At 47.7% G+C, this 14,704-nt stretch overlaps 1 protein-coding gene across 2 annotated transcripts in view; it reads left to right on the top strand.

Annotated features, from left to right (window-relative positions):
- The window catches only part of PACRGL (parkin coregulated like), a 157,130-nt gene that overhangs the window by 51,736 nt on the left and 90,690 nt on the right, over nucleotides 1-14,704 (top strand). For both annotated transcript variants that reach the window (XM_069234732.1, XM_069234725.1), the window contains exon 3: nucleotides 13,578-13,645. In XM_069234732.1, the coding sequence (XP_069090833.1) occupies nucleotides 13,578-13,645 (68 nt within the window). The remainder of the gene's footprint in view (nucleotides 1-13,577; nucleotides 13,646-14,704) is intronic.

The raw sequence follows: 14,704 nt of genomic DNA, 5'->3' as shown, positions 1-14,704 counted from the left end.
TGGGGGGGAAGCTTCTGCCCATCCCCTCCGCCCTTGGATGGCTGCCCACTGCTGGTGGTGGTGTTGTTGCTGCTGCTGCTGGTGGTTGTGGGGGGAAGCTCCTGCCCATCCCCTGCAGCCTCGGGCAGCTGCCCACTGCTGCTGGTGGTGGTGGTGGTGGTGGTGGTGGTGTTGCTGCTGGTGGTGGTTGTGGGGGGAAGCACCTGCCCATCCCCTCTGGTGGTGGTTGTGGGGGGAAGCTCCTGCCCATCCCCTGCAGCCTTGGACAGCTGCCCACTGCTGGTGGTGGTGTTCCTGCTGCTGGTGGTGGTTGTGGGTGGAAGCTCCTGCCCATCCCCTCTGGTGGTGGTTGTGGGGAGAAGCTCCTGCCCATCCCCTGCAGCCTCGGACGGCTACCCACTGCTGGTGCTAGTGGTGTCGCTGCTGCCTGTGGTGGTTGTGGGGGGAAGCTCCTGCCCATCCCTTGCAGCCTCAGACGGCTGCCCACTGCTGGTGGTGGCGGTGTTGCTGCTGCTGGTGGTTGTGGGGGGAACGGACGGCTGCACAACCATGGTTGGTGGTGGGGGCTCCGACTGAGTCCCAGCACCAGGCCCCTTGTCCTTCCTGGCAGAAGCTGGGGCTGGCTCCTTGCCCTTCCTGGCAGCAGCTGAGGATGGCTCCTTGCCCTTCTGGCAGCACTTGGGGCAGACACCCTTTCTGTGAGTCAGCCTGGTGCCCTGGATCCTTTCCCACCACAAGTGGGTGTGGACACTACTGGGCCCATGGACTGGGTGGCTGAGGTGCTTCCCTGGGTTTTAGCCACCCTGACCAGACGTGAAGGACGGGGGGGAGGGGGAGGGAAGAGGTCAGTGACGGAGAGGAAAAGCTGCTTAGGGACATTAGGGTGGGGAGAGGGAGAGGGTATGGGAGTGGAGGAAGAGGCAGTGGTTGTGGGAGGTGTCTTTCTGCTGTGTTTGGGTGCAGGTGCATGGGCTGGATGCTGCTGTGAGGGGAATGGCTGTTGGGTGTCTTGAATGCTTGTGTTTGTGTTCCTTGGGACAGGAGGGGGGACAGACACAGTGGGAGAGGACACGGGATGTGTGCATAGCTGTTGTGGAGGTGTCTGCCAGTGAGGTGTGTGTTCTGATAGGTCTGCTGGTGATAGCCATAGTAGATGTGGATGTAGTGCATGCAGGTGTGAGTGTAGACGCAACTATGAGGGAGGAGGAGGAGAGCGGGGACACAGTGGAGGCAGTGGATGTTGGTATGTCTGCATCTGGATGGTGTTTGTGTGAGTGCCTGTGGAATGATGTGTGGTGCTTGTGTTTGCCATTGCCACTCTTGTGTGTTGTCTTGTGTGCATGCTCGTCTGCCTGTGAGCTTGGGATAGGTTGGGGTTGAGAGGAATGGGATTGGGTAGAGGAAGTTGGAGGGGGGAGGGTGGAAACGGGGACAATGGCTGCCATCAGAGAGGAGGCCAGAGCGTGGATTGTTCTCTGTCGTGCCACCAAGCCAGTGTGAATGCCCTCCAGAAATGCATTGGTCTGTTGCATTTGGGCTGCCAGCCCCTGGATGGCATTCACAATGGTTGACTGCCCAACAGAGATGGATCTCAGGAGGTCAATAGCCTCCCCACTCAGGGCAGGAGGGCTAACTGGGGCAGGGCCTGAGGTGCCTGGGGCAAAGGAGATGCCCACCCTCCTGGGTGAGCGGGCACAGGCCACTCAATGAGGGGCTGTTGGCAGGGCGGTGCTGGTACGGGTGGTGGCTGATGTAGCTGGGCTGGGTACAGAAGTGTCCGCCACCACCGGGGAGCTTCCATCGGAGGAGATATCTGTGTCCAAACTTTCCCCTCCAGTCTCCGCCGTGGTGTTCCCCTCGCCCTCCGTCCCACTGGTGCCCTCACCATCAGTGGACTCTGCCTCCTGGGTCCTGTAGGATGCAGCTCCCTCTGTCCCCGGTGCCTCTGGTCCTCCGCCAGATGATCCTAATGCACATAAGGACAGGATGACAGAACAATAAGGGGGTGGGGAGACAAAGGATACACTTGGTTAATGGCTGCACCAACACCACCGTTGGCGTACACAGCACCCTCACACACAGGAAACAGGCCTATGCACTATGCAATGCACTACCAGTAACAATGCAAGTCACCAGGGCATGGGAAGGGACACATACCGCCAATTGCAGCATACCTGCGACCCACACAGCCCTGCCCAGTAGTGGATGCCTACAAGCTAGGTAGGAGGACTATCACATCAGAACCCCTGCCAACATGGGACCCTCTCTGAAATGTCAGGCCTGACCTAGGGGCACCCACAGACACACATCCCCCCACCCGGATACCACCCCACCAGATGTAAGTAGTAATGATTGGCACTGTACTCACCCCTTGTGGCTGCTGTGATGCCCTCAAGCGCCCATCCAGCTCCGGATAGGCCACCGCCAGTATGCGGGCCATCGGGGGGGAGGGTTCAGGGTTCGACAGACACCGCTTCCTCATTGGAAGGCCATCCCCAGCTGGGCCTCTACCATCTTCCGTGCCCAGCCTCTCAGGTCCTCCCACTGATTCCGACAGTGGGTGCTCCGCCTGCCGTAGATCCCAGAGTCCGCACGACTTTGGCGATGGCACGCCAAATACCCTTCTTTTGATGGTCGTTGACCTGCAGAGGAAATACACGCAGGGAAAGGTATTAATCAGACCGTCCTGCCTGTTACACTCATGGCCCACTATACCCCTTCCCATCCCCATTTGTGCAGACCTGGCCCAGCACACAAGCAGCACACCGCCCAGGGGACATCCACCAACCTCCCCCCCCCTCACGAGGCCTTCCACACACCACTCCATATATTCATGCATCGTGCTCACTGTGTACTCACCTTTTGGTCTGGAGGCTCATACAGCAGTCGGTACTGGGGTAGGACCCCATCCACCAGTCTCTCCAACTCTGCTGAGGTGAAGGCAGGGGCCCTTTCCCCAGTAACACGCGCCATAGTAGGTTCTAGACACAGGTCACAGCAGCACATGCAGTGTATGTCCTCTCTCGTTGAAGGTCAGGTAGCAAGTGAGTGAACAAGTATTAGCCAATGAGGCGTTGCACGGCAGTTCCCGACCGCCTCCTGTAATGGCGCACATCATCAGCGGAATTACCTCACTTCCACCTGTCCCTCCACACAGGACAGGCGGATGCCATTTTGGGGAGGGGGGGCAGGCCCTGTATTATAACTGCGTCACAGTTCACAATTGTACATACTGGACAGATGCCGCCTATACATTTCAAATTAACTTCATGCATTGTACTGTTGTGGCTACAATGTACAGTTTGTGACCGGCTCCCCACTTTTTTGCCCCATAGATTGCTACCGCTGCAGATGAAAAGGAGATGGAGACATACTTCCGTTTACAGACCACTGGTGGACTTGGCAACGATGGAGGACAGGCACACTATCCTCACCTATACACTTGATAGGGCCACAATCACAGAGCTGTGTGCCCAATTGGAGCCTGACCTGATATCTGCTATCCGTCACCCCACTGGGATCCCCCCTCTTGTGCAAGTCCTATCTGTGCTCCATTTCTTGCAACTGGTTCTTTCCAAGTGACAGTGGGCTTGGCAGCAGGAATGTCACAGGCAATGTTCTCAATAGTGCTGACGAGTGCTGGATGCCCTGATTAAACACATGTGCAGCTACATTGTTTTCCCCCAGGTGGAGGATTTGGCCACAGTGAAGGCTGACTTCTATGCAATGGGGCATATCCCCAACATCATTAGGGCAATTGATGGCACACATATTGCATTTGTACCCCCCCTCCCCCTCCCCATGGCAAAATGAGCAGGTGTTCAGAAATCGAAGAGATGTTTTCACTCAATGAATGTCCAGATGGTGTGCCTGGTGAAACAGTAAATCTCCAACGTCCGTGCTAAGTATCCTGGGTCTGTGCATGATGCCTTTATCCTGAGGAATAGCAGCATCCCAAATGTGATGGCCCAACTCCAGAGGCACAGGGTATGTCTAATAGGTCAGCCCTGGTTCCCACCCAGTGGATCTTGGTGTATGGGTATGGTGTGGGCCATATGGGATAGTGTGTGGCTAAATGTTGTGCCTCAGTATTTGCAGGTGACTCAGGTTACCCCAACCTATCATGGCTACTGACCCCTGTGAGGAATCCCAGGACAAGGGCAGAGGAACGTTACAGTGAGGCACAAGGGCGAACAAGAAGGATAATTGAACGTACCTTTGGGCTTTTGAAGGCCAGGTTTCGGTGCCTCCATCTAACAGGTGGATCCCTGTGCTACTCACCCAAGAAGGTCTGCCAGATAATCGTGGCATGCTGCAATTTGCATAACCTTGCCTTGAGATGCCACGTGCCTTTTCCACAGGAGGAGGAGGCTGGAGATGGGCGTGTGGCAGCAGTGGACCCTGTGGACAGTGAGGATGAGGAGGATGAGGACAACAGAACTGCAGTGATTCGACAATACTGCCAATGACACACAGGTAAGACAGTGTAACTTCACATTTCATTGTCATTTGTTTGTTCCATATTGTCACTGGCAGGCTGTGATTTCCCACTTCTATGCCCTCTCTCTGAACCCTTTGGAGACACTTTTTGCAGATGTTGGTGCCCCACTATCGCTTCTGGTGTTTTCACTGCAGCCAACTACAGGTCTATCCTATGTGCACATTACTGTACAGTTGATTTGCAATGTTTGAACCTTGTTAAGCAAATACATACTCAATTCATTTGACATACTCCGTACTTTTGTTTTTTATCAAAGTGTGTTTATTTAAGTGCTATGAAGAAAAGGGGCTAGTGCATTGGGCTGGGGTGATGATGGAGGAAAGTAAATGGTATTGTTCCAGCCCATTTGTAGCACAGGTGCATTGTCCAAGGGGACATAGGAAGGGGAGCAATGGCAGTTCAAGGTGGACAGGGTGACAGAGTGGGACACCAGGATGACAATCAGGAGAGTCTTATTTCCTGGCGGGGGTCTTGGCAATAGTCTCTGGCTTCTGCCTGCATCGTAGGGAACGTTTGCGGGGTGGTTCTCCGTCTGCGAGGGGCGCTGGTGGCTTGTTGGTCCTGTGGCGGGGCCTCCTGTCCATTAGCGGCAGCAGAGTTGGAGAGCAGTTCAGTAGTCTGGCTAGTGGCAGGGGCCCACTGTTGTAAGACTGCCTCCCTTATAATGTTGGCAATGTCTGCCAGCACCCCTGCTATGGAGACCAGGGTGGATTTGATGGCCTGCAAGTCCTACCTGATTCCCCTGGTATTGTCCCTCCTGCAGCTGCCTGTTCTCCTGCATGTTGGCCAGAATCTGGCACAGCGTATCCTGGGAATGTTGTTATGCTCCCAGGATCTCGGTGAGTGCCTCCTGAAGAGTCGGTTCCCTGGGCCTGTTCTCCCCCTGGCGCACAGCACTCCTCCCAGTTTCCCTGTTGTCCTGTGCCTCTGTCCTCTGAACCGTGTGCCCACTGCCACTGACCTAAGGTCCCTGATTGTCCTGGACGCGAGGTGTGCCCTGGGGTCCTTGTAGTGGCGGACAAACTGCTGATTGACGTGTCCTGGGGACAGAGGTATGGGTACGCTGGGTGGGTGCTGTGGTGGTGTTTCCTGAGGCGGGAGGCTCTGTGGTGGTGTGTGACTGTGGCTGGATAACCGACTGTCCAGAGGTCCCTGATTGGGAAAGGTTGGTCTTCCAGATCCAGGCGACCAGAGTTGTAGGGGGACTGGAATTTGCTGGCACCTCTTCTCCGCTGATATTGGTTGGGACACCTGTGGGGATGTAAATGCAGTGTTATTGTTTCTGTGTGTGACATATGGTGCATGGGTGGCTTGCCCTCTTTGGTTGTATTTGCTCTGGCAGCTTTCTCTTGTGTGAGTTGGTATGTGGTGGGCTAGCTGATTCTATCTAGTGTGCATGCTTTAGTGATAGGTGTCCATGCAGGTCTGTGAGTAGTGTCCATGCATTGGTATGGCATGCAGGGCTTGGCATTGAGATGAGAGAGATGTGGGACGTGGTGATGTGATGGGAGTGAGGGTGAGGGTATGTGATGGCATGGAGGTAGGGGGGTGAATAGAAATAGAGAGTTGACTTACCAGAGTCCAGTCCTCCTGCTACTGCTGCCAGGCCCTCAGGATACATGATTGCCAAGACTTGCCCCTCCCATGTTGTTAGTTGTGGGGGAGGAGGTGGGGGCCCACCGCCAGTCCTCTGTACAGCGAGTTGGTGTCTTGCTGCAGTGGAACGTAACTTCCCCCGTAGGTCGTTGCACTTCTTCCTGATGTCATCCCTGGTTTTTGGGGGCTGTCCCACGGCGCGGCGTTAACCTTGTCCATGATCCTCCGCCATAGCTCCATCTTCCTATCAATGGATATCTGCTGCACCTGTGCTCCAAATAGCTTTGGCTGTACCAGGATGATTTCCTCCACCATGGCCCTTAGCTCCTCAGAGAATCTGGGGTGTTGTTGTGGTGCCATGGGTTTTGTGTGAGTGGTGTGGTTGAGGGTGTGTAGGGTGATGTGTTGGGGGTGTGTGATGTAAGGTGCGTGGGTGGTGTATAGGTGATGGTGGTGTGTGGGTCTGGTCTTGTCTGTAGTCGTGATGTCAGTCTGTTGGCAATGAGTTGTAGTCGTAAAGGTTTGTGGGTTATGTGGTTGTGTGTTTTATAGTAGTGTTGGTGTGTGTGTGTATGGGTGTCAGGTGTGTGTTGTTTGAATTGTCCAATGTGGTGCTGTTTTGATTGTTTGTGTGTGTGTATTTTGAGCGCAGCGGTATGTACTGTGGTGATTCGTGGGTCATAATGCGGTGGGCGTTGTTCTGTTGGCATAACGGTGTGGGTTTTGATACCGCCAGTTTATCACTGACCTTTGGTGTGGTGGAATTGTGTATGTGGCTGAATAGTGACGGATTGGTGTGTGTGTGTCATAATATGGTGAACGGATATCCGCGGCGGCGGCAGTATGTTGGCGGCAGTCAGTGTGGCGGTAAGTGGGATTTACCGCCAATGTCATAATGAGGGCCTAAGTCTCTGGCTCAGCTCTGCAAGGTTTCTTTTCAAACCAAAGGGAGACACAAGAGAATTTAGTTTAATGCACCAAGCTTGAATGTGAAAGACAGGATTTTGTAACCCCATGGAACCCCACCCAGTACATAGCTGAAGTGGTGTCGATGCTTTTGGTTTACTAGCAGACCCTAAACAGGCAATAGACCACTCTCCTGACAAGTGGTCAAGTGGCAGTCCTTTTGCTTTCCGTCATAACTAAGATGGAATTTCCAGCATCACCTGAGGAGTGTTTGGTATAGCTAATGAGCATCAAGATGCCACTATAAGATACATTCCACACCTTCACAGTAAATGCCTTCCTGAGAGATAAGGATTGTCTTAATTTGTACCCTTAATGATGAGTCCAAGCACCTGCCTCCTTCCTGGTTTGCAACCTTCCTTTTTCCCTGAAGTGGACTGGGACTCTTTCCCTCTTGTCAAAGGTTCTTCTGCTGGGTACCTGACCAACAAATAAGGTAAAAATACAGCAATTCAGATTACAGTGCTTTGGCTATTAATCTTGTTTGACATTGAAATTGAGATAACAAACGATTTGTTCCAAACTGATGCCACATCAGGTGACCTGTAGCGTGACTAGATACTTTTACAGGTTCTAGTAAAGAATAGAACAGACGACATCTATTTCACAGGGAGACATGTAGAGGATCCTGCAAAAATAAAGAAAATGGAGCCTTGGCCTACTTAAAAATTGAGTTGTGCCATATGTCTTTACGTCAGTTTATTGTATTGTATTGTATGGCCCTTGTTTTTTGTTTACTCCTTAACGTAGTAATACAATCCAGTGTGCTGGTTATGTTGCTGTACAAGTCTTCTAATCGGCACCCTGAGTTATTGGTATCCAGAGGCATATATTCTGAGAGGGGAGCATGTTCACATTTAAAATGGGAGTGTATTTCCTGGAGTCTGGAGCTATTTCAGCTAGGAGATAATGCTTTACTTTATGTTAGGCCCTCAGATTATAGCCATCGGTTGATTTACAGATCCTGTGGGTATGTTGCTTCTGTTTCTACAGGGTTTTTTGTTAGTGTTAGTTTGATCCTGCCAGTTTCATGTATGCGTTTCTGTAGGATGATGGCTTACTCAAAGAACAGCATCCACTGTCATTGGCTTCTGACAATGTCCCCTTCATTAAATCATCTTTATCTTTTAGACATTGTCAATTTTGATAACAGGCAAGTACATTGAACGTTCTTCAATGTAATTATGTATATATAATTTCTTGTAAGAGATTATTTTGCTAACGGTGTACTTGGCTGTACTCAATGCAGTGCTGTTCTCTTGTACTAAATTGGAAAACTGATGTTAACATTTTAGATGTTAAAGAATGTTGTCATGCTTGTCCCACACATGACATATTGTTATGAATTTCCAAAATGCCGCCTGTTGGGTCTTCTGATGTCTCAGCTCATAGGTTAGCCTTTCAGTGCCTAGCTAGATGCCTGCCTCGGTGGGCTCTATGAATTTTATGGCTTGCCCATCTCTAGGTAGTTGATGTAGTCTAATGCTGTTAAAGCAGAGGTTTGTGAGCATCTGTGATTTCGTGATGATAAGAATGCAGAATAGTTTAGTGATTCATTTAAAAAAGAAAAAGCATGCAAATGAGTGATTTCATGTTTACAGCTACTAAAATGAAGAAGAGAGAATCAGCATGGTTATGAGATTTAGATTCATCATACAAGGAGACAAGATACCGAGGGTGTTTTATTCCACTTTTATAGTGTGTTTTATCATTACCACAGAGAAAAATGTGATAGTTACATATAATCTTCTTTAAATGCTCTTCCTCTGAACCTTTATTTCCACGTTGTTTTTAAGCTAGTAACTGTTTCTTCTCGTGCACATGATCTTCACTTATTCTGTTTTAAGCTACTAATGGTTTCTTCTCGTACATGTAATCTTCTCTTATGTTTTAAGCTAATAACAATTTCTTCTTGTACGTTTGATTTTTTCGCATTCTGTTTTAAGCTAGTAGTAATTTCTTGTATAGTGAGCTTCTCTCATTGTGTTTCAAGCTAGTAACAGTGTCTTCTTGAACATATGACCTTCACTCATGTTCTCTTTATAGAATCGTATCTTGATGGAAATTGATGGCCATATGTTATTAAGACATGGTATGTTGTAGAACAGTTTAAGGCAGACAATTTTGTATAACAAACAGCCTGAGCAAGCGGGGCTTTTTCTAGGTTTGCTTTTGGATTGTGATTGTCCATCTGTCTTTTTATGGCCCTTTTTCAAAAATTACATTGTTAAGGCTTTAATCCTTTGAGCACATTCAGTATTGAAAAAAAGGCCTTTAGTAGTACTACACGAAATGCCATGAAGATGCATCATGTCGAGAAAATTCAATTATTAAACTGTTGTTATGCCGGAAATTGTGCTCTCTTTGGATTAGGGCCAGCATTTGTCCTGTTTGTTTCTGTATAGTTACTTTTGTACAAAATGTCAGTCTGGACTGCTAAAGTTCAAAATCATAAGCTGCTTATTTGTACAAAGCATCAGTTTTTGGCACTACTCTTCAGTTTCCTGTTTTGATATGTACATAAGCAGTCCTGATTGCTAACCAGGCCTGTGTTCTGCTCATGCACTTCAGCAACTAGGATTCATCAGCTGAGAAAATTGTTCTCACATTGCAGTATGAATGCTTCCTAACACTGTCCATTGGTTCCCACATTGCAATATGAATGCTTCCTACCATTGTCCATTATATTTAGTGTTGCCGTTATAGTTCTTTCGTCAATAAAATCCACATTTCCTAGGTTGTGATTTATATTTGTGAACACCATTGATACCATTGATACCTCTTAAGGATTGTAGTGTTATAGCTCCAGGAGAGGTTACATCCCTTCCTTGAATTGTTCCTTGAATTGTAGTAGTGGAGTATGGGGAAATATCAAATTTGCCTTTTGTTGGCAGTGACTGCTTGACTTGACTGTACCGTATTACTATGACAAGTTAAAAGTGCATCAGTTTGGGAACTTATAATGATGAGAGAAAAAACATAGTTGAGAAAGGTCTATTTCAGCATCATGTTTCGTGACTAATGCAAATGATTTTATTGTCACAGATAATTTTGGCCCTAACTACAACTGGAAATAGGGCAATTTTAATTTTTTTTAATTTTTTTTGTGTGTGTGATTTTTTTTTTGCTTCTTCGGGCTGCAGCCACAGAATCACTTAAATCCACTGCCCCTCACTTCTTTCCTTTGCTTAATCACCAGTTAATTCTTGAAAGGTAAAAAAAAAAGCCTAAACAGTCTATTTTCAGTCAGAGCCCATTTTTTGTTACACTTTGAAGAGAACAGCTTTTTTGAAGCTAGCTATCCCAAAATAAACATACAATAAAAAATACATAATGGGTAATGTCCAGTAGGGTCTTAAATTGGCATAAGAGGCTCTAGTGACATTTACCAATCACTAGGGCTCCGAGCTTATGGTTTATGATATTACCAAAACCCCATATTAGGATTCGGTCCCCTGTCCTGCAAATAAAAAACAAAACAAAAAAAACATAGGGGACAGGGTAAGGATAGCCTGCCCCGTAGGCCAGTTGGATGGGGGCAGTACTAGGGGGACCTCCTTCCCTGCCCCCCACGGGGCAAAAACAACCTTGGGGCAAAAACCTTTTGAAGTGAGGTTGTAGTTAAATGCAATGCCAGCTGCAACATAACATCCTAAACTAAAAAAACACCGAAATTCACAAGTTACAGTCAACTGAAGCAACTATAACTAAAGCCCTGAAGTAACACGCATCCCCATAATAGCCTTAATTATTTGATCACTTTTGACATGTATAAAATGTATGTACTCTGTACTAGTAGCCCTAGCTTACTAGTGCAACATGGCGGTGGTGGGAAAGATAAATGCTGTAGCAGCAGTTTTCCCATGATCAATATGTGACTACAGGGAAGTTTCACCACTGCCCTCTTGCAGATGAATTAGGAACAAAGCCCAGAACAGACTAATCAAAATACATTGAAAACCAGATATGAGAGCCTTTCGTCACTCCTAAATTTCTTGAAACTATATAAGCAATTAAGGAAGGATTACTTGAGCCCTGAAGAAAGTTGGAGACCTATTAGAGCTATTACAAAGACTGAAAATGTAGGCAATTTCCAATGGATGAATACAATCTTTCGTTCATTAAACTTCCAGAATACTTCTAGTTTTGACCATGACAAGTGTACTTGTCTTCTTTTGAGAGTGGCTCTTGCAAATTTCAAGGCAACGCCAAATATAATCATCACATGAGTGTCCCAGAGTTCGGTTTTAGGTCCTACCCTTTTTAATCTGTATGTCTTTCCGCTAGGCAACCTGATTGAATCATTTGGCATCACTTTCTATTCATACGCCGACGATACCCGACTGATCAGGTTAGAGAAAAATCTGCACCTCCTGATAAGATATCTAAAAGACTGAACCCGCTTGGGAAGAAAATGTTCCCTTCTTCCAGTCTGGCATTGCGGTCCGTGAACACTGCGTGCCTCTTGGTCCGTTACTTCCATACTTTATGGGACACGGTTGCACAGCTGCTGCCACAGGTCCTGGAGGAGGCCCAGGCCATTCTCTCTCAGGTTGTTGTAGATGGGAGAGACGCAGCTAAGTTCCACATATGATGTGGATTGGATACGAGGACTCACTGGCCATCAATGGTGGCCTTGAGGTGCCATGCCTGGTTGAGGACATCTGGCTCTTCGGAAGATGTCCAAGCTGCGCTTACGGACATGCCCTTCAATGGCAACTGTCTCTTCGGAGACAAAGCAGACTGGGCTCTTGGGCGCTTTAAGGAGTCCAGGGCTGCCGCTTGGTCCTTGTACCTCACGACTGCCCTTCACCCTCCTCAGTCTGCTTTTTGCCCCTTTTATGGCTACGGAAAGGGCATACCAGCCAAACGCCTTTCTCTCTAGCCACCTTGCCGCGCATGCTGGCCCATTTCTGCATGGCCGGGGACATGGAATCTAATGCCCTGGTGGATCAGGAAGCCAGCGGTCACCTCAGTCCACCGCTGCTCCCACTGCAGCATCCAAACCTTCCTTGTCTGACGCTTCCCCATCAGGGGTCAGTCAGAGGCGTGATTCACCATCATCCTGTGATCGGATGATGGAGGATCACCTGGCACTTCTTTGTGAAGAGGTTACAGCTCTCTTGGCCAAGGGAGCCATAGAGAGGGTTCCTGTGCTAGAAGTAGGTCGTGGTTGTTATTCCTGCTACTTTCTGGTGTCCACAAAAGTCTGCACCCTATCCTAAACCTCCAGTCCCTCAGTCTCTTCCTCAAAAAGGAGAAGTTCAAAAAATGGTCCTATCTGCCCTGGACCCAGGAAACTGGATGATAGTGTTGGACTTGTAGGATACTTATTTCCATATTCTCTGCCTGTCTGCCCACAGACATTAATACAAGGTAGGCCATGGGCATTTTCAGTTTCCTGTGCTCCCCTTTGGCCTTACCAGCGCTCCTCTGGTTTTTAATTTGATGGCGGTGGTCGCAGCTCATCTGCGCAGGTTAGGGGTTTCAGTCTTCCCCTACCTCGACGACTGACTGTTGAAGGTGGGCTCGACCTAGGCTGTCATCTCCCACCTCCATACTACGAGAGACCTCCTGGATTCGTTGGGGTTCACTATAAATGTGCCAAATTCACACCTGACTCCCTCTCAGATGTTCCCTTTAATCGGAGCAGTTCTAGACACAGTACAGTTTCGGGCCTGCCTTCCTGAACGGTGAGCCCAGGATATTCAGGCTGTGATACTAATGTTTCAGCCTTTATCTTGAATTTCGGTGAAAATGACTCTGAGGCTGCTGGGCCTCATGGCCTCCTGCATCCTGCTGGTGACACATGCCAGATGGCATATGCGGGCTCTGCAGTGGGACCTGAAGTTCCAGTGGGTGCAGCATCAGGGTAATCTCTCCAACATGGTTCAGATCTCAGATCTTCTTATCTACTGTTTAACTGCATGTAGCTTTTATATTCTGCGTGGTTGTATGAGAAGACGCTTTCGAATATAACTTAAATAAAACATATAATGTTCAGAAAGTAAAATAAACAATGAGATTAATACTTCTACACGAAATCTGTTGAGAAATGTTTTTCACTTGAAATATCTAGACGTAGAGAGTTTACAAACGTACTATTGAATATTTTTCTACTCATGCTTAATGAGTTTTAATTCTGCTACTTCTTTATAAAATGGCAATAACAAATCACACGGCAAACTGAACTTAAGCTTTGATTTCAGATGTAACTGTATGAATTTTGTATATTCAAATGCCCTTATTCCTATAATTCTTTGATCCAAATAAAACATTATTCCTAATTATGAAAGTCTTCTTCCTCGTTAACACAGTTTTTCTTGGAATCGTAGATCCACATTTGTTTGTTTTTTATTTAATGAAGACCTTCCTTTATGCAAACCACAAAAGAATCATTCCCTTCTGATTTCTAGTATTGTTCTGTAGGAAATGACAAAGCATATCTGTTTTTTCTGTCTGACATATGATTTCCATATATACGTATGTAATGATTTGTGTCTGCTATTGGTAGTTTGCAGATCACCAGAAAGCACCTTCCGCATTTGCTGCAATATATTCCAAAGGGGGCATTCCATGTAGGTGAGTGCAAAAGAAGTATTAAAACTCATAATAGTAAGTTGAGAATCGAAGGAGTATCATTTTTCTTTGCTTTGACTCAGCTGATGCTCTCCTCTGCCCTGTGATTCTTGTGGTGAATGTGGTTGTTATTCAAACTGTAACCATAGAAGTAACTGCCTTCCATCTGTGAAATCGGTTAACCTACAAACTCTCTGCGTTGATCTTGTCTAAATTCACAGAACATTCATTGTCTGCAGCTGTAAAAAGCCTAATTTAAAAGTGTGGTGTGATACCCCCTACAAAGATGGTGGCTCAGCTGGTCAAGCAGTGAGTGGCCTGCCTTGTTTAAAGCTTCCCTCCGACACGAGGAGTCATGACAAACATTAAAGTGGGGGTTTAATTTGTAAAACAAAAAGCAGTATCCCAATGTCTTGGGAGTTTACCGAGCACATGGGGCATTACTGCCATACTGTAAACAGTGGTCATGGACTATGTAAAAACAGAAAATGGCTGACGTGGCATCAAAACACCTGCTCTAACCAATTGGACCTGACAGATGGCTAGTATGTAATTGTAAGGCATAACAAAGTAGAGCAGGCCTTCTGATACCCTGACAGCCATCGGTAATGCAGTGAACAACTAAATGCGGTTCAACCATTGAATGCAATGCTTCCTAAAAAGGTGGGGAAACCAGGGGCTTGTTGTCAAACCATTTTTGATTAATGCCACAGTACCACCTAACCATACTGGAGAACATTAGGATTTTCTGGGAAACCCACAGAGAAACGATGTGTTCGATGGCATATGTCGCTGCAGATACACATGTTGAGCACAGTCCGCTGCCTGGTGTTGGGCTCGGAGTATTACAAGTTGTTTTTCTTCGAAGAAGTCTTTTTTGGTCACGGGACCGAAGGACTCCTCCCTCTTCGGCTCCATTGCGCATGGGCGTCGACTCCATCTTAGATTGTTTTTTTCCGCTGTCGGGTTCGGACGTGTTCCTTTTCGCTCCGTGTTTCGGTTCGGAAAGTTAGTCAGAATCTCGGAAGAAAGCGTCGGTATTGTTCCGTTCGGTATCGGGAT

Source organism: Pleurodeles waltl, chromosome 1_2, assembly GCF_031143425.1.
Source record: "Pleurodeles waltl isolate 20211129_DDA chromosome 1_2, aPleWal1.hap1.20221129, whole genome shotgun sequence".
Taxonomy (NCBI): domain Eukaryota; kingdom Metazoa; phylum Chordata; class Amphibia; order Caudata; family Salamandridae; genus Pleurodeles; species Pleurodeles waltl.
The sequence above is the reverse complement of the archived record's forward strand: the minus strand, read 5'-3'. Positions and strand labels throughout refer to the sequence as shown.